Source organism: Caretta caretta, chromosome 7 (assembly GCF_965140235.1).
Source record: "Caretta caretta isolate rCarCar2 chromosome 7, rCarCar1.hap1, whole genome shotgun sequence".
Taxonomy (NCBI): domain Eukaryota; kingdom Metazoa; phylum Chordata; order Testudines; family Cheloniidae; genus Caretta; species Caretta caretta.
The window spans coordinates 82066390-82090671 of NC_134212.1; the positions used below are offsets into that span (position 1 = coordinate 82066390).

The window sequence follows — 24282 nt, forward strand, 5'->3', positions numbered from 1 at the left end:
AAGTAATAATAAAATACTTTCTTCCTCCTTAGATGAATAAATACTCTGTAGATGAATGAAATATTTCTTCCTCTATAGCAGAGGTGGGCAAACTACGGCCTGTAGGCCACATCCGGCCCGTGGGCCCCTTCCCCGCAGCCTCAGCTCGCTGCGCTACTGGCACAATGCTCTGGGTGGCGGGGGTGTGAGTTCCTGGGGCAGCGCAGCTGCAGAGCCCGGCCTGACCCGGTACTCTGTGCTGCGCGGTGGCGTGGCTGGCTCCAGCCAGGCAGCGCAGCCGTAGCGCTGCCAGCCACCGGTGCTCCAGGCAGCGCGGCAAGGGGGCAGGGCGTGGGGGGGTTGGATAGAGGGTAGGGGAGTTTGCGGGGGTGGACAGGGTTTGGGGTGGTCAGAGAGTGGGGAATGGGGGGGGGGGTTGAATGGGGGCTGTCAGGAAGAAGGAAGGTTTGTATGGGGTGGCAGGGGGCAGTCAGGGGTGGGAGTTCCAGAGGTAGTCAGGGGACAGGGAAAAGGAGTGGTTGGATGTGGCAGGGGTCCCGGGGGGGGGCAGTCAGGAAGGAGAGGTGGGGTTGGATGGGGTGGCAGTCGGGGGCAGGGGTTCTGGGGGCAGTCAGGGAGAAGGGGTGGTTGGAAGGGGCAGGGGTCCCGGGGGAGCAGTCAGGAAGGAGAGGAGAGGTTGGATGGGGCGGTGGGGGGCAGTCGGGGTGGAGGTTCTGGGAGTGGTCAGGGGACAGGGAGTGGGGGTGGTAGTGGATGGGGCAGGGGTTCCGGGGCGGGGCGGTGGTGCCAGGCAACAGGAGAGGCTGGATGGGGCAGGAGTCCCGGAGGGAGCATTAGAGGGTGAGAAGTGGGGAAGTCGGATAGGGGGCAGAGGCCGGACCACGCCTGGCTGTTTGGGGAGGCACAGCCTCCCCTAACCCGCCCTCCATACAATTTCTGAAACCCAATGTGGCCCTCAGGCCAAAAAGTTTGCCTGCCCCTGCTTTATAGCTTTCCTTATAGATTTATAGGAGGATCAAACTCTGTAGAGCTGGCCAGCCTAAGTTTACAGTTAAGCTTATAATTTCCATACTTTTTAATGTTTAAATTATATAAACTAGATCTCAAACTTTTTCCAAGTGTGGAATACCTTTTAATTTTACCACACTTGGTAAAGCAATCCCCATCCTTTCATGTATTTATACCTGCTCCTGTATTTTCACTCCATGCATGCATGATGAAGAGGGTTCTAACCCACAAAAGCTTATGCTCAAATAAAAGCTTAGTCTCCAAGATAATCTATTGGAAAAAAAAATGACGAGGAGTCCTTGTGGCACCTTAGAGATTATGTCCTACCTTTCAGGATCTCATAACATCCCTGTGACAACTACAGACACTGTTTTTGTGGAAAACTGTTCATACATTTTCAATGTCTTAAATGTGAGATTCACAGAATTTTGAAAAATTCAGTCACTGTCTACTTCTGCTCTTCTTTTATCTCTTCCCCTCCCCCTCTGTTCTGTTTCTCTCTGTTGCCCAATGATTCTCTGAAGAAGCTCCTGTGTTGCCTGGTCTCCTCCACATTCACAGCTCGGGGTGCTGCCACACCTCCTGGCTTAAAGTGGTTTCCATCATATACAGGGTTTACAGTTTGGTTCAATTGGCTCTCAGCACCCTGACTATAAAAGTTGTTCCAGCACCCCTGTGCATACTTGTTCAGTCCTCTCCCCTTGTACACCTTCTTTTTCTGTTCAGTTTCCTTCTCCCTTGGACTTAGTTCCTGCTGGGCTTGTTCTCTTCTCCCCTGGACATCCCTCTCACACTAGTGGCTGACAACTCAGGTCTCTGAAAGTAGCTTGTATTTCTTTTACTACTTCTGTGTAGAGCACTGGCCGCTAAGGGCAACAGATATGCTTCCAGCTCCTTGTTTCAAACTGCTTCTATGAGTCTGGGCTCTTGATTGAAAAGAATAGCCTGGAGGCTTGCAAAAGCAGTTGGAAACTAGAGGAGAGCCTGCACCTTGTGATTAATTAGCTAGCTTTCTGCAAACTACTTGCAAGTGCTTCATTGACCAATGCTTTGGGATCTGCTGACATAAGCAATTCTGGCATTAGTCTTGAAACTCAGATAATGCAGTCAAACAAAAAATTTCTCTATTACCAGCATTCAAACAACCTCAACTCCAACTCTGGATTTGTGTTGCTATTTTAGGGTTTGATCCAACTTCCACTGAAGGCAATGGTAGTGTTCTAATTTTGTTGGGTCCTGGACTGCTTTTATGCCCTTTTTAACACAAGATGTGGGTTAATATTTATTCTAGCATCATGTTTAATGGCTTGCTCTGACAGGAATGGTTTCTTTTTTAATGCAGTGGACAGATATTTTTATGATTTGGGATATGTTTGGCCTATGTTCATATGGTAAATTTGTTTCATTAGGTGTATATAGAACTATTTTATCAGTAAAAGACTGATATTTGGATGTGCTTACATACCGTGGAGATGTGTGCTTTATCACAGTAGTTCTCAACTTGGGGTCTGCAGATTGTGTCTAAGGGGTCTGCGAAAGGTGGTCGTTACCATAGAATAGTGGTTTTCAACCTAAGATTTCCAAAGGGATGCCCACTTCCATTCAAAAATTTTTAGGGGTCCACAAACACAGGTGCTGGAACTAGGGGTGCTGCTGCACCCCCTGGCTTGAATTGGTTTCCATTATATACAGGATTTACAGTTTACAGTTCGATTCAATGTCTCACAGCACCCCCGACTATAAAAATTGTTCCAGTACCCTCTCTGCAAATGAAAAAAGGTTGAAAATCACTGATTATCAGACCTAAAAGACATTTTTTAGTTTATATTTACATTTATATTACATAGATGACACAAGTACTCTTGAAGTGTTAACATATCTTTGATTGTTGTGGATTGTGTAAGGTAGTATGAAAGACCAGGCATTTTACAACCATTGTATACAAGTAAGTTATTACAGTTTTTATGTACCATTCTAAGACAGAACTATGTGATGAATAGATAATGTTTATTTAGACTTCGTATTTCTTGTGAACGTTCTTTTACAAGGGCAGCGTTGAGCATATTTGGTTGCTCACTGGGATGTTTCTGTTTAATAGTCTATGTCCATTAACTAAATGTTAAGGTTGGTGTCAGCACTGTTTAAGTAATCTTACCTTGTCATTTCCAAACTATATAGTTGAGATTTTTTTTTAAATAATGGGTTTAAAGTAGGGCTGCCAAGCGATTGTGATTAATCCCAATTAATTTTTTTAGTTTTATTTGCACTGTTAAACATTAATAGAATACCATGTATTTAAGTATTTTTGGATGTTCTGTACATTTTCAAATATATTGATTTCAATTACAACACAATACGAAGTATACAGTGCTCACTTTATATGATTTTTATTACAAATGTTTGCACTGTAAAAAGATAAAAGAAATAGCATTTCAGTTCACCTTTTACAAGTACTGTAGTGCAATATTTTTATCATGAAAGTTGAATTTACAAATGTAGAATTATTTTTTGTTTTTGATTTTACATAATTGCACTCAAAACAATATAAAACTTTAGAGCCTACAAGTCCACTCAGTCCTAGTTCTTGTTCCTCCTTTTACAGGAGTTTTGGCTTATCAAAGGGGTAGGATATTTTTATCTCAGAATGTCAATATTTTGGAGATGGGAGTGGTGTGAGTTGTGCAGGAGAAGGGTGAATTCTTGATGCTGCTCCTCTTGGGTTGGGTTTCTGAGCTCACCAGGCTCACCTCCTGTCTGAAGAGGAAGAGAGTTTCATTTTAGAAATCCGCATTCAGTGTTCGGGGAGGACTGTGGATGGGGAGCGAGCAATGACTTGTGCAGGAGGAGGGTGAGGGAGGTGTCTTGCTTCTGGAAGGGTGGTTTCTGTGACTGGGCTCGCCAGGATTGCCTCCTTTTACTGAGCTAGGTGGGCTTAATTTGTAATGAAAGAGGTATTGGGGATCAAGCAATTAGGTGCCGGGGATCAAGGAGATATTTTACATTCATAGCTGATGCAGCTAGCTCAGAGGTGCCGTGGCTATGAACTTCTAAATTAAACACTGGTAGGTTTCCTTCAGTTAGGTGAGCCCTTGTTTGCAAGGGAGCATAGATTTTTACCTCAGGAACTTGGCATGTGGCAGGCAAGCCTGAGCTCGCTAGGCCCCTATTCTCTATGGGGTACCTCCCGGAGCGAGGGGTTGGCTGGGGGCAATGAGGCATGGTGCTGGAGGAGGGGCGGTCCCTGGAGTGAGAGGCTAGCTGGGGCAATGAGGCAATGGTGTGAGGGGAGTGGGGTGTGTTGGTCCCTGGAATGAGGGGCAGGCTAGGGGCATTGGAGCACGGCGGGATCAGGATCCCTACCTTTCCATCAGAGCCGGGATGGGAGCCACTTCCTCTTCTCTTTCCACCCTCCGGAGGCAGATTTGGTTACTGTGCCTGACTAGATGCTGTCCAGTCCCTCTGCAACCAATGCCTCACTCGGAGGTATGCGATTAACGCGGTTTAAAAAAATTAATGCGTTAATTTTGTTTTCAGTTAATCGCAGGCTTTAACTGCGATTAATTGATAGCTCTAGTTTAAAGATGTCTTTTCTTGAATTACCCTTGACAATATTTGCATTACAGTAGCACTGGGTGTGCTAGGCACTGTTGAAACCTATAGAAAGAGACAATCCCTGTCCCTCCAAAATTAGTCTAAATAGATCATACAGACAAAGGGTAGGGTTAGGAAAAACAGAAAGACGCAGACGCGAAGTGACTTGCCAAAGGTCATGTAGCAAGTTCATGGTAGAGTAGGAAAAGAATCTAGGTCTCCTGACAAATTCCCTATTCATCATACCACTGCCTCTGAGTTTAACGTAACCTTAATATTCATATAATAAAGTTTTTTTTTATTTAATTGCTAATTTTTAAATTAAATTTAGCACTCAATACCAAAACAATGTAAAACTTCAGTGCCTACAAGTCCACTCAGTCCTACTTCTTGTTCAGTCAATCGCTAAGACAAACAAGTCTGTTTACATTTACGGGAGATAATGCTGCCCTCTTCTTATTTACAGTGTGTCACCAGAAAATGAGAACAGGCGTTTGCATGGTTGTGGATGGCATTGCAAGGTATTTACATGCCAGATACGCTAAACATTCATATTCCCCTTCATGCTTCGGCCACCATTCCAGAGGACATGCTTCCATGCTGATAACACTCGTTTAAAAAAATCTGTTAATTAAATTTGTGACTGAACTCCTTCGGGGAGAACTGTACGTCCTCTGCTCTGTTTTACCTGCATTCTGCCAAATATTTCATGTTATAGCAGTCTTGGATGATGACCCAGCACGTTTTGTTAATTTTGAGAACACTCCAGCGCAGATTTCACAAAATGCAAAGATGGTACCAATGTGATATTTCTAAAGATAGCTACAGCACTTGCCCAAGCTTTAAGAATCTGAAGTGCCTTGCAAAATCTGAGAGGGATGAGGTGTTGTGCATGCTTTCAGAAGTCTTAAAAGAGAAAAACTACAATGCAGAAACTACCGAACCACCAAAAAAGAAAATCAACCTTCTGCTGGTGTCATCTGACTCAGATAATGAAAATGAACAGGCGTCAGTCCACACTGTTTTGGATTGTTATCAAGTAGAAGCCATCATCAGCATGGATGCATGTCCACTGGAATGGTGGTTGAAACATGAAGGGACACATGAATCTTTAGCGCCTCTGGCACCTAAATATCTTGTGAAGCCGGCTACAACAGTGCCATTCGAACGCCTGTTCTCACTTTCAGGTGACATTGTAAACAAGAAGCGGGCAGCATTATCTCCTGCAAAGGTAAGCAAACTTGTTTGTCTGAGCGATTTGCTGAACAAGAAGTAGGACTGAGTGGACTTGCAAGCTCTAAAATTTTACCTTGTTTTATTTTTGAATGCATTTTTTACATAAGTCTACATTTGTAAGTTCAACTTTCATGATAAAGAGATTGCACTACAGTACTTGTATTAGATGATTTGAAAAATACTATTTGTTTTGTTTTTTACAGTGCAAATACTTGTACTCAAAAATAAAGTGAGCACTGTACATTTTGTATTTTCTGTAATGTAATTGAAATCAATATATCTGAAAATGTAGAAAATATCCAAAAATATTTAAACAAATGGTATTCTATTATTGTTTAAGAGTGCGATTAATCACGATTCATTTTTTTTAAATTGCGCAATCAATTGTGATTAATTTTTTTAATCACTTGACAGCCTGATAAAAACATACTGTATATTGACTCTGTCCCCTAAACAATTCTGATCTGGAAATCAGACTTGAATTTATTACAGAAAACTTCAGACCAGGAGTTCTTTAAACTTAAAAGTTATGGGGGATTGGGAAGGCAGGATAAGCCTTATATTGAATATTGGCGGCAACAACCTTAATGTCTGTGGAGCAGTCACCACTGCCTACATAATATATTTATGTGACACTGACAGCAAGATAGTGTGCTTTAGGCTTAGCACTGAATATGGTGCAATATGTAGTCACAGCATCCCAGAAGGAATTGTGACTCAGAATCCCAGTTCCTCTCCTGCTCTTTTCCAGCTCAACGAGAGGAGAAATAACTTGGAATATTCCTTTTGAGGATACAGGTTACTTTCCTCACCTTTCGCCTGGCCAGGTCTATTGGCCAGCATGTGGGTGAAGAAGCAGTAGCTCTCTCTGGCTGCTGCTTCGGGGTGGGCAGATGTGTGTATCAGGTGATCTGTTCCTGAGGTGTGATAAGAGTAGGTCCTACCTGGCCTTGTGGAGGGAGGTCTTAATCTTCTGTGCAGCCACATGTAACCAGGCACACTCTTGTCCTGAATCATATGGGGGAGGAGAGCTGTAAATTAACCTGAAGCAAGTTGCAGTGAACTCAGGCTTCATTGATATATTTGTGTACAAATAATGAGTCAGTAAAGTGTGAAGTTCCCTTGTTCTTTTGCTCTTTGTCCACTTTAGCAAGATGCCCACTTTGAAAGGACTATAGAGTATATGCTGTGTGTGTATATAATATATATATATATATATAACATTAATAAGATGTTAAATATTTGATAAAATTCAAATATTCCAATTTTTGCCTCAATGTTTTAAATATTTAGCTTTAACTGAGACTTTTATATAATACTGATATACAGACTTCTATGATTAAATTAAAAAACAAACTTTTTTTTATTTCAGATTCAACTCTGTATTATGACAGAGAACAGCAATAAGAGTATGCAATTTTCTGTTGAAGTGAAAAATTCCTTCAAGAGCCCATGATTTTTTCCACTACTCCTTTTACATATCAACTCCTTGATAGACATGGCTCACCACGCCAGACCTTCCAGATTAGTCAAAAAGGAAGAGTTAGGCAAAAGGAAAACTAGTGAAGGCAAAAAGAAATCTAGCCAAGTGAAAAAGAAAGCCAAGAAGAATTCCAAAAAGGCTGTGAGTTCTGGAAAATGCAAAAAGTCAATGCAAGAAAAAAATGATGTAAAGAAAAAGCAACAAGAAAAGAAACCACCTTTGAGTTCATCAGTTAGATTTCTCAGGAGTAGTGTAACTAGAGCTTTATCTGGAACATCTTGGGTAAATATGGAGAAAACAGATAATATTCTCTTTCATAACCAGGATTCTTTAAACTTCAGTGGCTTTACAATGTCTCTTCGTAGCAGATCATTCTCTCATAGACTGTCCCAAACTGCAGTAATTACCAAAAAAAAGAAAGTTACAGCACAGAAAAGATTAGAAAAAACGGACAAGTATGAACAAGAAACCCTTACTATATTGGAAGAAAAAAAAGTTGAAGCTGCTGAAAGGGTTTCAAAACAAGATTCAGCACAAAATGAATTAACCCCTCTCAACATTCTATGTGATACAGACATTGAGCCCTCCATTAAATATGATAGTCAAGATAAAAAGATAGGGAGACCTGAATCAAGTGTCTCCATTTCAAAGCGTCTACCAAGCATTTACAATCCAGAAGTATTAGAGGAGGAGTATGAGTGTGAAGAGCCGCCCTGTGGATGGACATCAAGTAAGATCAATACAGGAAGCTCAGACGAAAGTTTTACTCAGAATTCTGAGCTTGTTCCGGCACCTTTTCATTCTGACTCTATAATCACCTCTGAATTAAACACAAAAAAACATTTAGAAGATTCAGGCTCATTTGCAGAATCCCATGTAAAGATTAACTTAGATTTGAAGCCTGCTGATAAAGAACTCGATTCAAATTCTGACTCTCTAGTTACCACTGAATCAAATTCAATCGTATATTTAGAAGATTTGGGCTCTTTTTTTGGATCCCACATAAAAACTGACTTGGATTTGGTGCCTGATAATAAAGAACCTGACTCAAATTCTGACTTGTGCTGTAAAAGAGATGATTCAGAATCTGACACAAAAAATGTAGTCACAGTTTGTGAACCAGTTAATCTTGCAGTGCAGCAGCCTGTTAAATACATTGGTAAAGAAACTTTATTTCTGGACTCAGGTTATGTCCCTATTTCATCATCAAACACAGAAAAAAGCATAGTAGCCTTAGTCTCTACAACAACTGCAGTCTTCAAAGAAAATACTGGACATTCCTCTGAACGCTCTATTTCAGGGTTGTCCTCAAACACAGGAAGCTCCGCTCTTACCTCTGACAGAGAGAGAAATGTACATTCACCAACTGATTCAAAACTGCGGTATAAGGATTCTCCATTACAATCAGGAAGTGTTGGAATAAACTTGAACTCAGTTCAGGACAGCAAGAGCAATAGCATCGGTTCTGCTGAGGCTTCAGAACCATCCTCCTTTACAAACCCAGTTTACAGTTACCCTCTCTCATATTCATCTTTGCTCCCTATGTTAGAAAAAAAGAAACGAAGACGGTGTGGCGTATGTGAACCTTGTCTGCGGAAAACTAATTGTGAGGAATGCAGCTGTTGCAGGAAACGCAAAACAAGTCACCGGATATGTAAAAAGAGAAAATGTGAAGAACTGAAAAAGCCGCCACCACCAATAATGCTACCTTTTGAGGTAAGCAAGAAACCGAAACAATACACCTTCATAAGATTTGAGGTCCATTTGTAAATTCTTAAAAATATTAGTCATTCTGTAGATTTGGACAACATATTAGATAAAATTTAACCGTAACAGTTGAATATACTTCTCCAGTTATAAGCCTTGAAGATTAGAGTGAGCTAGTGTTTCTGTTGCTCATACCACATGCATTCATATAACTAAAGGTGGGCATAAGTTTTAGTCTGCTGCAAATCTGGTCACATTGGCCAATGTGGAAAAGTAGGCCCAGAGATAGAACTAATCAGGGGCTGGAGAGAGTAAAAAAGATTTAAGTGGAAGGTTTGAGGTGGGCAGGATCATACCTCACCACATTGTGAAATACCAAGTGCAAATGCCTGGATTTTACAACAGGAGGTTGCTTGCTCTGTATGTGGAATTATAGAAAAACATTTTGGTAATAAAATACGAACAAAACTACAACAAAACCCCCTGGCTCCATATTCTATTTGCATTCTCCCTCTAAATCTCTCCTCCTTTCTAATTGCCTGTCCCTTTGTTTCTTGCATCTCAGTCATTCCTGGTTACTCAGCCAGGTCACATACCTCATCCTGCCCATATATTCTTTATTTCCCCAATTTCCTCTCTGGTCCCTGTTCTGTTCCCTCTGTGCTCTTTCAGTCCCAGTGGTTGGTCTGTCTTGCTCATCCCTCTCACAAGTTTCTGTTCTCCACTCCCAGAACATCCTGAAAGCCTTCTGCCATTTCTGGAGGCTCTCAATCTCTTTGTCTTTTCTCTTCATCCCCCTGTTCCATCCTCCCTCACAATTGAACCCCCTTAATCTATCCATCTTTTGTCCCCTGAACTTCCTCTCCTACCCTAGCCCCATGAATTATCTGTCCCTTATCAATCCTCTGACTCTAATACATGATCTCACTACTTCCACCTAGTCTCTCCAGTCATCTCTGGTCTAGTTGGTGTAAGTTAAAGCAGGCCTGAAGTTACTCTATTTGATTTGAAGATCAACAAATAACAAGCCAGTGAAGAGAATGGAGTATGGGGAAACTCCCTGCTTCCTACAGCAAAAGAGTAATGTAGCAGCAACATTATGCTCTTCCTTATTTTTAATGAGTATGGACTTAGGAAGACCTTAAAAGAGAGCATTGCAGGAGATGAGATAATAAGGTGATTAAGGCATGAAAAAGGATTTTGGCAGAGGCAGGGTCAAGGAAAGGATGAATTCCAGCTTTTCTGTCAATCTTTTTTTCCAGGCTAAACATGGTTTTCTTTTATTTTCTTCTTGCATAGTCTGACCTTCTCTTTGTATTCCTGCTTTGCTTCTTCACCTCCTTTTCTTTAAGTCCTCTCTTTGCCTTCTTAATTATATCCCCATTCCCTTTATGTTCCTCTGCTCCAGCAGTTTCATTTTCTGGTGTACTTTTAGAAAAAAAGGGGTATATTTTATACTGTGCATATCAAATTGTTTTAAAACTACAACCCAAAAGGCCTCCTTGCCTCTTCAAGTAAATGGCAAGAAATACTTTTGACCTTGTAAAGTTTCAGAAGACTGGGTTGAGCAAAATGTGTACTTCTGCCCTTTGGGAACATACCATTGGATAATTTCTTGTAAAATTATATTTGAATGAAATACAGAGACTCTTACTTTGAATATTTCTAAACAACAAATCTTGCTATAGAATACAAAATTGTTTGAGGAACTGAAAGAAATTGAACAGTATTTCTGAAATATAAATATCTGTCAGGGTCTAGGAATGTAATGTAGAGGTGCTGAATCCTAAGGAGGGTGGTGGGGGAGGGGAAGCAGTATCTTGCAATGCTCAAAAGTTACTTTTCAGATAAGAAAAGGTGGTCTTGTGGCACCTTAGAGACTAACCAATTTATTTGAGCATGAGCTTTCGTGAGCTACAGCTCACTTCATCAGATGCATTCAGTGGAAAATACAGTGGGGAGATTTATACACACAGAGAACATGAAACAATGGGTGTTACCATACACACTGTAACGAGAGTGATCACTCACCTTACCTGGTCACTCTCGTTACAGTGTGTATGGTAACACCCATTGTTTCATGTTCTCTGTGTGTATAAATCTCCCCACTGTATTTTCCACTGAATGCATCCGATGAAGTGAGCTGTAGCTCACGAAAGCTCATGCTCAAATAAATTTGTTAGTCTCTAAGGTGCCACAAGACCTCCTTTTCTTTTTGCGGATACAGACTAATACGGCTGCTACTCTGAAACTTTTCAGGTAAGGTAGACATATTAGCTGCTCAGAAGGGAATCCCTGGTTGGCAAAGGGTTTAAGACTGCTCTGGGAGTAGGTTTTATTTTTCAAGTGGAAGGGAATTGGAAAATGCCTTAGGATTCTGTCCAGGGTTATTTATTTATTTATTTTTTTAAAGAAGGGAATCAGGCTAGTTTCAGTAGATTGCTGGTTGCAAGGAGTCATAGTTCTGTCGCTCATATAGATAGAATGTTAGTATTTTCTTGAGGTGATTCACTGGAGAGTGGGGGGATAGCTGTTTTCATCCTTAAACTACATTTTATGCAAGATGTTTTCCCCTCAAAAGAAGGATTCTCCCTTCTAGTTTCAACTAGACAAAGTGCTAGAATTACATTCTACCAATCACAAAATGCACACTGAAATCCATGAAAGCCTGCAAGTGGAATTACTTCAGGATATGCCTTTAAGATACAAAGCATGTCCTTGCTTAGTGCAAAGGAATGATGACTTTTAAGATCATATATGGATTTACCTTTAGAGACAACAAGACCCAGCTGGTAGAGTCCATGCCTGAAGTCTAAAATCTGAGTGCCGTTATGCATGCACAATCAACCTAGAGAGAATAATTTTCACATTTGGAGCCAATATTAGTTACTATTCTGTTACTTTAATTAATTTGCACATAATTGAGATATAAGATTTTAAAACTATATTGGGCAGGCATACATCTCTTTGAAATAACATCCACATAAACTTTCAGGAATACCTTACCTTGAAGGATGTAATAGATTATGCAGGGACATGACATCATGAAAATCTGGTTAAAGCATTGTGGGCTCTAGTTCATAGATTCTATGGGTAGCACAACTGTTTTTTATGTAATACACCTCATTCTGATGGATTCATGACATTTTGTTATGAGTTGGTAGTACAAAGGAAAGAATCTCAAATATATAGGATAAAAGGTATATAATTTTTTAATATTTAACAAATACTGCGCTAAGCTTTTAAAAATACAATAAAGGTTTTATATTTAACAGATCTCACAATAAATGTTACAGAAACACTTTATTATTAATTAGTATTATTATGAATATGTACCTTTTTAAATTTTGTCTTGATTTCATTCTAATACAAATTGCATGCAATATAGATATTTTGGGTTATTCACAGCTGTCCTCTACCAAAACAGGTTATTTGCTTTCATTCAGTAGTTTGTTGTGTTGCTGTTGAGTCTCAATGTATGTCTGTGTTGTTTGGAAATGTTGTAGGTTCTACTAAACAACATTCAGCAGTGCTGTAAATGGTGGTATAAGTTGCAGATCAGGCTCAAGTGGCAGGGCGACAAAGTTGTGTAACTTGCTTTGATTTGGCATTCAGTGTACATGCAAAATAATTATAGTTTACACTAGTTTAGTATTCTATGTGGTATTGAGTGTTGAAGATGAGGGGGTATTCATTAAAGAGAAGCTGTGAACTTGGTATCTAATCATTTTCAAATAATGATTTAAAAATAGTTCGAACATTGTAACTGCCTCTAAGCCTCTGTGCCATTTTTTTCAATTACAATTTGTTTATGTTAACAACAAGTAAGAAATATTTTTTATATTAAAGACCCACACAAACAACAGGGGAAAGTGAAACCCAAAACTAATTATACACCAAGAACTCCCAAATGCACATAGCTAACAAATTAGGGGAAAATAGTATATTTCTCTTTTTTTTTTTTTTTGCCAGCCCGAATAATCTTACATGTTACTTCTAATAATAGTGGGTAACTTTTTTTAACTGATGGGGATGGTCCTGCTTAACCTTACACCTTTATCAGCTCTATTTCTTGCTGCACATACAAATCAATGCGATTGCCTGAATTAAAGAAGTGAAAAACACTTGGCTCTAAACAAATGAAAATATGTTTTTGTGGGACCATAAAATCTTAGGTAACTGAGGGTATTAGACAGAATTAAACCACTGCATGTGTATGTCTTTATAATTTTTAATATGGTTTACCACGTGTATTATAACATAACATTACACTTGACTACCTTATGTCACCCTGTCCTATCAAAACAAATTAGGGTTTAAGTAGCTAATATTATGCAATAAACAAATGGCAACACTACATCTAATTTAACTGATACATTTCAAAATGGATTGTGGGTGCACATCTCCATGTTTACACCTGTAGCGCCCTCATTTACACCCACAATCAAGTAGATAGACATGCATATATTTGAATTTGTAGGTGTTGTTCAACTGCAGCTGCAAAATGCAGGCAGTTCTCTGCTGCAACTGCTACTGGATGTAAATTTCCCTTTATTTCCAGAGGCAGTGCACAAATGTACAGCCAGTTTTCTGCCTGAGAGACATTTATTGAAAATTCTTTAGTGAAGTTTTAAGTAAACAATAAATTGTAATGATCAAACTCGGCCTGATGAGATCCAGTCTGTTCCGGAGCCCCCTGCCATCAATCACAGTCTTTTCTAGAAGTCAGTGGGTTTTGGGGATCTAGGCCCTAGTTTATGTGCAATAAATGATTCCCTTTTTTAAAAGAAAAAAATAGATTTCTGTTAAATCTAATGAGAGAGGTCTGCAAATTTCTGTTGCTGAGACCCACGTGGAAAGTAGTTTCCTAGAGTACTTAATCCAGTTCTTCCCCTATACTATCCAGGGAAGGTTTTCGGTCATTAGGTCATGTATTAAAAGCAAAGTGGAAGTAGAGGAGCTAGTGAATACAAGCTGATGTGCGCCGAGAGGGGGCCTGCCTGGGGCCCAAGCGGCCTGAGAGCTGCTCTTTTGGGGCTCCTGACAGACTCCCTGAAAAATAAACCCTCAGCAACGCGTGTTGAGCACGAGGGCAGGAGCCAGGACGGGGCGGGGGTGCTAGCAACGGAGGGCGCGTCCCCTTGGGCCCCCGGCAGCAGCAGGCGCGGACTGACAGCCCTCAAAGAGTGCTGGGCAGCGCGCCTGCTGCACCGAGGGGGGCTTGTCCAGCCTGGGACCGTGTCCTCGCCTCACCTCCGCCTCCTTTCAATGTCGCTAATATGTAGCCTTGCCTTATAAAGTCAAACTGCGCCGTACCTTGCCCGGGGGAGGGGGTGCGCCCAGCGGAGCCCGCGGCCGGCGCCCCGGCGGCAGGAGCGGGGCCAAGCCGGCGCCCGGCTCCCCTCACGCCGACCCAGGCTTGTCGCCTCGTCCCCACACGCGAGCCGGGCCAGGCTGCTGGCCGCGGGGAGACCGACCCGGCCGCGGCGCTGCGCTGCGCTGCGTTGGGGAAGCGAGCTCTGCCTCTCCAGTGCGCGCCGCGCTGGGCCGGATCCGCCGCCGTGAATCCATGTCGCAGCTTGTGCCTGCCCCGTGTCCTCTGCTCAGAGCAAAGCCCACATAGGAGACCCTTTGTTTAGGAAGGGCTAGGCAGGGAAGATCAGTTTGGAGCGGCTGGCCTCGCCTTGCCATTGGCTGGGCCCTTTCTGGAGCTCTTTTTGCGAGAGGCATGCCCAGCACGTCCCCAGCGTTGGCAGGCAGGGGCTGCTGCTTTTAAACACCATGATAATAATACCCAAAAAGCAGCCTCAAGAAGTGCTACACTGTAGAGGGTTCCTCTGCAGAAGGAAGCAAGATGGCCACCTCGTGGGTTTTTGCTGTGAAGAATGCAGAGCCTAATTAAGGCAGACTTTCAGGGGGGAAAAGGGTCTTTCCCTGCTACGTTTTTATAGCACAGCTTTTTGTTTTGGTTGCAGTGACTTTACAGTGTAAAGTCTCCATCAGTTCAAATGCTGCATATAAAGCATTATGGGTATTTACAGTATTACAGTTTTCTAATAAAATTGGGGATTTAATTTTTTAAGTTAAACTTTATTCTGCAATTTGATATTTTTTTAGGTGCTAACTGAAAACAAAAGGCCTCAGAGGAGAAAGCAAAGAGTTTTAAAGGTAACCAATCATTGCTTTAATAATACTTCCCTCCTCTCCCCCCTTCCCATTTTAAACCGTATTTTATTGTCACTTGGACTAGGAAGTCAAAGGGTTAACTGCTGGAAATCAGCTCTTTCCAGATTTTCAGAGGATTAGCTCATTTTAAAAGCATAGAAGGTTTTCTTTTCTGTCTATATATTATGTACATATTTGAATCTTTTTGCACAAGTCTGTAGGATACAAAGCTTACCTTCTTCCAATGTGTTGAAGATTAATTCAAATTTAATTTAGTCATAGCTTAATATTTATATATTGAGAGTAAAAGTTTGGTGATTTTTTTCAGAATATAGGTTTGATGGGATCTGAAATTTAAATACTTGAAGTCAGAACTATATCATTACTAAAAAGTTATATATAGAAATATTTATGCAGGAATTCTTTTCTTATTTTAAAACTACAAAATAGTTAAAAAGGATAGTAAGAACTTGTGTACAGTAAATGAAAGGACCTTACATAAACATGCTATTTATTTTTTATCCTACAAAGTGCACTTAAGTGTGAGAATGTTATTATTTATTTAAACATTGTTTCACCAGACATATATTTTTGCAAAAGCTTTGGCACATGAGGAATTTGGTAAAAGTACAATACAATAAAATGTAATTTTATAAATTTGGACGTTTTAAAAGGAAAATTTCACTTATTTCACTTGATGCATGATAAATGGTTCACAAGAAACTACACTTGTATAAAGGAATTATAACTTATTCAGTAATATAAAATTAAATAAAATGCTCAGATTAAGGAAAGAACAGAGTTTTTGAATTTTATTTGACTTGCAAATGTGTCTAACCTCAGGGGTCTGTTTTAATGTGGAAGCAGTTGAATGTGCATTTTAAAACACCTCCTGCATCTTTTATAATAGTAATTGTGGTAGTACAATAGCAGTAAAAGCTCCACCTTCCATTCATTAAATGAATTAATCAATTATAGAACTAACATGTTTCATTAAATCATAATCATGTGTTAATTTTTCATTTTAATAATTGCTTTTTGTAGAGATATTCAGAATTATAACTTGATTTCATTGTAGAAAATACGTGGTGAAAAATGTTTGGTTGTAGTGTGAATTTTTTTCCTCTGTTGGTGACAATGATGTCTTTACATGAATTAATTTTTATTCAATTCTATAATACTTAGTTGACATGACAAGTTACAGCAATGTTGTCAAAGTGCAAAAAGAACAGAAGTCTGGTCTCTGTCACAGGCAGATACATTGTATTGAATATCTGCCCAGGGTAGGGCTTCACAGTATGTTTTAAGATTTTATCTCATGTTCATTTGTCATTGTCTGTTTCTGATTTGGTGGCAGGTTGCTATAGAGCGTGATGCTGTCTCTGTTGGCCCTTTTCTTTCTTACAGATTTATGCACAGTTTTTGATCCTTGATTTTTAATGGAAAATCTTATTGATAATTTGAGGAAATATTTTCATGCATACTATCATATGTTGAGCTTTGGACTGGAAAGTGCATTTCTGCTTTGATCTCTCCTCTGTTGAAGTGGTTGTACAGTTATTTCTCTCTGGTTTTATACTGTACTTTGTGTCTTCTAGTTTTCACTCCTAGTGCATGGTTACTGAATCTGTATTTGGTAAGATTTGTTATTGGTTTATGTCAAGTAGTGTGTTTCTGGATGTGTTTGTCATTCTTCTAAAAGTACTGGATATTGTTCTTCACTATATGTAATACAAAACTAGACTCCCTTTATATCAGCTGCAATAAACTTTCCAAAATGAAATATACATCATGTACAGTCTGATACCTGATACTCTGGTATAGTAGTTTTTTCTGCCCCTCCTTTTTCAGTTGATGGCATTTGAAATGCCATAATAAACATTTCTGCAGTAACATGTATTGAATTATAACACCAAGCTTTTATTTAATGATTAATGGAAGATGTATGAATCCAGAAAGTAACACTTAAAATTAAATAATAATCTACTAGAAGTTTAAGGAGTTTCCTTGCAATGTGATTTTGACTGTAATAGTAATGTAAACTTCGTTTAAAGGAGAATTTGTAGCTTTCTTTGTTCTAAGGAAGAATATGATAGTTTGTGTTTCTAGTTTTTCTTAGGGTATGTCTACGTTGCCCACATTACAGCATGACTGTGGCAGCGCTGTGACATGTGGGCAATGTAGACACGCTTTATTGCCGGGGGAGAGCTCTCCCAGCAAATTTTTTTTAAAAACACCCCGAAAGAGGGGTGGTTACTTTATCGCTGGGAGTGCGGCTCCCGGCGATAAAGCCCTGTCTATACTGGCGCTTTTCAGCGCTAAAACTTTTGTCTCTCAGGGGTGTGTTTTTTCACACCCCTGAACCACTAAAGTTTTAATGCTGAAAGTGGCAGTGTAGACACAGCCTTAGATATTAATGAAATGTAGTGCTTGTAAATATAATTACATGTATGTTTAAGGAAAATATGGATTAATCAATTAAATGTGTCTTTCAGATTAGAGTTGTTAGGACTCCCACTTTTCTTAATAACAGTACCCTATCTGGTAGAAAATAAATGTCTCAAAATAGGGACATATTTGCTTGCTGGAAATAGTTTGCACTGCTATAAGCATTAACCTCACATATGGGATATAATGTTACACTACTGTAGATTTTGTTTACTTCGATGAATTTACTATTTTTGTACCTTATTGCTACCATTTTGTTATCATATAAAGTCACTTCAAAATTAATTTTTCTGACACTAACATTCTGTTATTTTTTTAATAATTGTACAGATGTGTGAATAAAAATCTAAATGATCTGACTGTAAATTCTAGGAAACAAACACTCACTGAAGGCAAAAGTAATGTGTGTTTGTGGGAATAGCTGTTTAAAACCAAAGAGAGAGTATTTACAATTTCAGTTGCAAACATTGCATGATGTCTTCCGACTGAAGCAAATACCTTTGTTATTAAATACCTTATGCATTTTGTTTCTGGTACATAAATGGAAGACATATGCAAGAGGACCTCTAACTTATTGAGGTGCCTGGTACCTGTTGATGCACTCATTTACACTTTCAATAAACAAAAGGGTGAGAGAGTGGTTTTTTTTCTTTTACCTATTTAATGGTATTTCTCCCACACTTTGTGTATAATGCACCTTGTTTCACAGTGAGGAAATGTTTACAGTCACGCTTTAGTAAAATGAAAGCACAGATCAAAAGAAACAAACATTGAATATGGCATCATATTGTTAGAGAGAACTGCTATTATCAATACAGATAGAAGTGGAACAGTGAGGAACCCATGCACAGAACAGCAGCTGATGAAGAAGTACAATCCATGGTCTTGTCACTAGGTTCTACAATGCCAATGTTACCTTTTGAATGGCCGCAGAAATTTTCTACATTTATCGAGATAATAAAGGAAGAGCCTATGAGAGGGATCCAGAATTCTTACAAGAGTCAACAATAATATAAATGCTGCTAAGTGAGTATTACAACTGCATGAATGTACTTTGTGATTTGGGTTTGTTCACATGTTTGTTTATAAACACCCTAAATATATTCCATGTGTGCCAGAAAAGGGAGAACCAGTGATTGCTGAATTCTGTAAAATCAGTTCAATCTAAGCTAAACAAAAAGCAAGCAATGATTAAATACTTAGTACTTTTGGTTTATTTGTATCTAATACTATAAATGTCACATTTCAATGAATGATGCAAATATATATTTTAACACACTTGTACAAAATGGCTCATTCCTTCCCTATGCATGCATGCATGCATAAGTCTCTGTGTGTCTGCATAGGACCTGTTTTCAAATATGAAGATGACAAGGTTTCTATTAGCCTTGGTCACAGTGCAATTTTAGCTGTGTTGCTTTAAGAAAACCCACTTGATACACATTTCTGAGATATAAATGTTAACAGAAGACAAGAAAAGCAGCTGCTAATGAATGTGATCATGCTTTTAGTGATCTTGGATTGAACTAGTCTTAAGCCATTTATTCCAACTTGTGATATATGATATGTTTTTAATGAAGAACGACTGCCAGAATACAGAGCTGAAAGTAATTCATTTTTATTACTTTTTTTTTAAGATATCAACAACTTGATGGATGGAGCCCCACTGTAATGGAATCTTACAGAGGAGGAAGATAGAACGATGCTACACAGTTAGATATAATACTCTCCTGAAAATTACTATCTCACATTTTGTGTTTTTAAAGGGACACTCTCAACTTAAAATCTAGCCAACTAAAAAATATTAGTGAAATTTTCAGCTACTTCTGTCTTTAGATCTCTCAGCCAGTTTTTGTGGCTTTTAAAAAAGTAGTTTTGCTCTGTTTGTATTGTGTGAATGGCACACAAATAAAAGGGAAAAACAATTGAGTATGTAATGCGAAGGAGCAAAACCAACAATATACAAAGTGTTTTAAAATGCACAAATTAAAGAAATGGGGAGGGGGAAATTCTTCCTCTAAGATCTTCCATTTATAGTAAACTAGTTGTTGTTTGTAACAATAATAGGTAAATTTTCAGACAGCATGTTATTTTTAAGATGATGGTGTTCTATTGTTTTATGGGTTAATTTTTTCCCTCCCTTTACGCTGGTGCTACTCAGTTGAACCCAGTGGGATTGTACTGGTTTAACTGAGGCCGTGATCCTGCCAACAGTTACAAATGTGAGTAATTTTACCTCTATGAACAGCCCAACTGAACCCCAAACACAGATCCTTTCTCCTGTGTAGTGTCCCGTTTACTTCAGTGGTATTTTGCAAAAGTCCATGATATTAGGTCACATTGCAGGGTTAGAGCTGCAAACGTTGCATGATTTTAGAAGAATAAACATTCTGAAATGTACTTTTAAAATTTCACAGAAAATGTTGTCATGATTCTGAAATAGAGTTTGACTTTTAGTATTAAATAAAAAGTAAGCTAATTTGCTGAAAGGAAATTCACAAGAAATATATGTCCAGGCATGGGGAAAGGTTAAAGCTTAATTCACAATTCATGTATCATTAGAAATTCTTAATGAAATTATGTTACAAAATAAACTTAAACTTTTTAACTCAAATAACTGTATTGTTAATGTTGTCTGCACTTATTATTGAATGTTCAATAAAAATGATTGATTCTCTTTTACTTAGCTTGTAAAATTTATGTATTAAGTTTCCTGAAACAGAAGAGCATTTAAAATTTCTTTCCAAATTTCAAAAGTGAGGTGTACATTTTTGTATATCTTTAAATCCATAAACACAAGCTTATGCATTAAAAATAGACATACTTCTGAAAATTGTTTTTGGCATTTATTAATCTTTTAAACTAATATTATTGTATTGACTAAGAAGGCCATTTATTGCCTTCACTAGCTGACCTGGGATGCAATCAAAGGCAAAACTGCCATTTACTTTAGTGGGACAGATTTCATCTCTGGTGTTTGTTTTATTCCTTATATATTGTTTGGAATTAGTGTATTTAGTGACAAAATATACCAAGGATTTGATCCTGCAGTTATTACTCAGGCAATGTTCCTATTACTTCATTAAGAGTCTTTCCTGTGTCAAGGCATCAGGATTTAAGTCAATCACTAATGCAGGATATTTAACCCATACAGAGATGCTTTTACTAAGTAAATTATTTTTTCATAGAATCATAGGACTGGAAGGGACCTTGAGAGGTCATCTAGTCCAGTCCCCTGAACTCGTGGCAGGACTAAGTATTATCAAGGGCCATCCCTGACAAGTGTTTATCTAACCTGCTCTTAAAAATCTCCAATGATGGAGATTCCACAACCTCCTTAGGCAATTTATTCCAGTGCTTAACCACCCTGACAGGAAGTTTTTCCTAATGTCCAACCTAAACCTCCATTGTTTCAGTTTAAGCCCATTGCTTCTTGTCCTTTCCTCAGAGGTTAAGAAGAACAAAATTTCTTCCTCCTCCTTGTAACAACCTTTTGTGTACTTGAAAACTGTTATCATGTCCCCTTTGTCTTCTCTTTTGCAGACTAAACAAACCCAGTTTTTTCAATCTTCCCTCATAGGTCATGTTTTCTAGACCTTTAATCATTTTTGTTGTTCATCTCTGGACTTTCTCCAATTTATCCTCATCTTTCCTGAAATGTGGCGCCCAGAACTGGACACACTACTCCAGTTGAGGCCTAATCAGTGCGGAGTAGAGCGGAAGAATTACTTCCTCTGTCTTGCTTACAACACTCCTGCTAATACATCCCAGAATGATATTTGCTTTTTTTGCAAAAGCATCACACTGTTAACTCATTTTGCTTGTAGTTCACTTGTAGTCCCAGATCCCTTTTCACAGTACTCCTTCCAAGGCAGTCATTTCCCATTTTGTAATATACAAATCCATAGAAGTATCTCAAACCATAGTACAATAAATATTAAAGTACAGTGTATGATATATCTAAATAAATTAAGTGGAATCACTTTTTATTAGGTTTAACAGCCCAGGCTTAAAAGCTATTCACCCACCCTTGCCATCATGATTCAGCATTTTTTTGGGGGTGAAATTAAATGTTAGAATTTTCAGTGTTGGTTCAGTGGTCAGTAGTCTGTGTCACATCATAGACAGCTGATTATGAACACATATACATACTGCTGTTTCATTTCTGGTGTCTGTCTTGTTATATTTAATCAACATTGTCCAGTTAAACGTGACCCAAAGTTTAGTTTTTGTAAAATAAATTTTCAAGGAACCTATGACTGAAAGAAAAGTTTCCATGAATTCAAAAAAGTTTAATTTTTATACAAATAAGCATTGTCCTGCACTCTTACAGCATTGTTCTTGTGCATAAGAACGTAAGAGTGAAACTAGTTAAAAAGAAAAGTGAAAGTAATTGGTTCAGTCCCAGCAGAGTGCAATAGAAAATGGAAACAGCATGAAGAGTGTGCTAGCTGCTTTAGAGATATAAAAGAATACATAGTCCATATTTTAAAGATCTTTCAATCTAAGTAGACAAAATACAGATGAAAGATGTTGGGAAGTGCAGCAACACACGAGGTAGGTGATTGGTGACAGACACCTTGTCAGTCCCATGATATTTTTTTTCATCTAAAGTATCTATAGTCAATCTTTTAGTTTATCTGTCACTGACTTGTTTGTTCCTTACTGAAACTGTAACAATGCCCTCATTTTAACCTTTTAAAAACAGGACTAGAGCATTACTATAAACAGAAATTGTTCAGGCCTGGAAAAGAGTGTGTATTTGAGATCTCTGTTTTTCATGACATAGAACAAGTTCTCTCAAGTCTGCAGATAGATTAACATGCCTAATATGTATTGTCTGTGTGTGAAGTAAATTGGAGCCAAGTACATTATTGGAGTGGAACAAGTAATAAATAATAAAATTAGTGGCAGAACAGAAAAAGAAAAAGTAATGTAACCAGATTCAAAAGTATTTGGATTAAGGAACTAGATGGCTCACTGTTTGGTAATAGAAGGTAGAATAGGTCACTTCTAAGTCACCAGTTCAAATCTAAGATGTACTGACAGTGAATGGTTTCAGAATAGCAGCTGTGTTAGTCTGTATCTGCAAAAAGAAAAGGAGTACTTGTGGCACCTTAGAGACTAACCAATTTATCTGAGCATAAGCTTTTGTGAGCTACAGCTCACATGCATCCAATGAAATGAGCTGTAGCTCACAAAAGCTTATGCTCAAATAAATTGTTTAGTCTCTAAGGTGCCACAAGTACTCCTTTTCTTTTGACAGTGAATGAAAATTGTTTCTACCTGGTGCCAGTTTGGTGAACTATGTACAGTGAATTGTGGCTTCTGTTCCTAGTGAACACAGATCCACAATATGCTGACTATCCTACCTGATGACTTGCTTTTTAGCATTCTAAGTAGACAAGTCAAACTGTGTATTCACATGCTATTGTGATGGACACTATAAATATGTAGACAGAGAAACTAGCTTGAATGGCTGGATACAGAGACTGAACTTCTCTCGCCTCTAGAGGTAATCACTCCAAATTTGAGTTAAAGAATATTAGGAGGGTAATGTGAGGAAATGCACATTGCTACTGATCATACCACATTTCCTTTATGGATTAACAGAGCACTACATTTTCCGGTGTTGTCAGCATCGCTTTTATTTCACTACATTTCAGTTTAGAAAACAAATGCTAAAATGTATAATAAAAAAAAAAAAAAACCACAGTTGTAAAAAGAAGACAAGACACTAGGTTGCATTAGCATCTCTTACAGTAGAAATACAGTTCTGTGCTCAGGTTCTCTTTTATCCTTGTCCTGAGCTGTGTGTTGGGTGACTGTCAGGGGAGGAGCACAATCCTTTGCTATTTGAAATTCTATCCTGCTCTCCCTGAGGCTTCTCTAACCTGGCAGGGAAGCCACCTATCTACTTAATGTAGCAATGGGTCTGATGGAAATAATTTTAAAGCTCAGTGCACATTTTTAATTCATAATCAAATACAAGTTTTCTCCTTACTGCAGTTACCTTTGAGGGCAATAATTTAGAGTCTTGGGAGCGAGAAATGGTCCAAACTACAGCATAGATACCACTGATACATATCATCATTTAGGAGCTGATCTTGGAGACCTTATTCATGTGTGTAGTCTCATTGAAGTTATTAAGCAAGAAGAGTAGCCGGATCAGGCCCTTGAGGTCTGATTGTGAGAGGTGCTGAGCACACCAAATCCCCATTGTTTTTAATGGTGACAGGTTTCATAGTGGTAGCCGTGTTAGTCTGTATCAGCAAAAAGAACGAGGAGTGCTTGTGGCACCTTAGAGACTAACAAATAAATAAATACAATTGTTAGTCTCTAAGGTGCCACAAGTACTCCTTGTTCTTTTTATTGTTTTTAATGTGAGTTGTGGGTGCTCAGCACCTTTCGGGATCAGGCCCTTAGAGAGAGAATTAGGAGCTATATGTGAAGAAAAGAGATTGGTTCTCTAATTCTTTCTTTCTGAAACCAAATCATGCACAAGGAAATGGTTCCAAATAGTGAAAGAAGCTGGGAAGAAAAATATCTCTCTCTCTCTCTGGAGAGACAAGCTGGGCAAAGATGCTTGCTATTTGAGGAGTATAGATAAAATGGAGATGAGATTGGAAAGCGGGGGAGGGAGG

General features: G+C 38.8%; 1 protein-coding gene and 1 long non-coding RNA gene across 3 annotated transcripts in view; one reads left to right on the forward strand and one right to left on the reverse strand.

Moving 5' to 3' along the window:
• Positions 1-7333: 7333 nt before the first annotated feature.
• Positions 7334-24282, forward strand: part of TET1 (tet methylcytosine dioxygenase 1) — a 114915-nt gene continuing 97966 nt past the window's right edge. Inside the window, exons 1-2 of one of the 2 annotated variants that reach the window (XM_075130873.1) lie at positions 7334-9034; positions 15143-15193. In XM_075130873.1, the coding sequence (XP_074986974.1) occupies positions 7334-9034; positions 15143-15193 (1752 nt within the window). Of the gene's footprint in view, positions 9035-15142; positions 15194-22084; positions 22196-24282 lie in introns of those variants that run through there. The other variant, XM_075130874.1, reaches the window with a different exon arrangement.
• On the reverse strand, positions 7595-14619 carry LOC142072798 (uncharacterized). Its single transcript, XR_012669371.1, has 2 exons — positions 14342-14619; positions 7595-7712 (listed from the first exon to the last, which is right to left on the reverse strand). It is a non-coding gene; the product is annotated as an uncharacterized LOC142072798 (long non-coding RNA).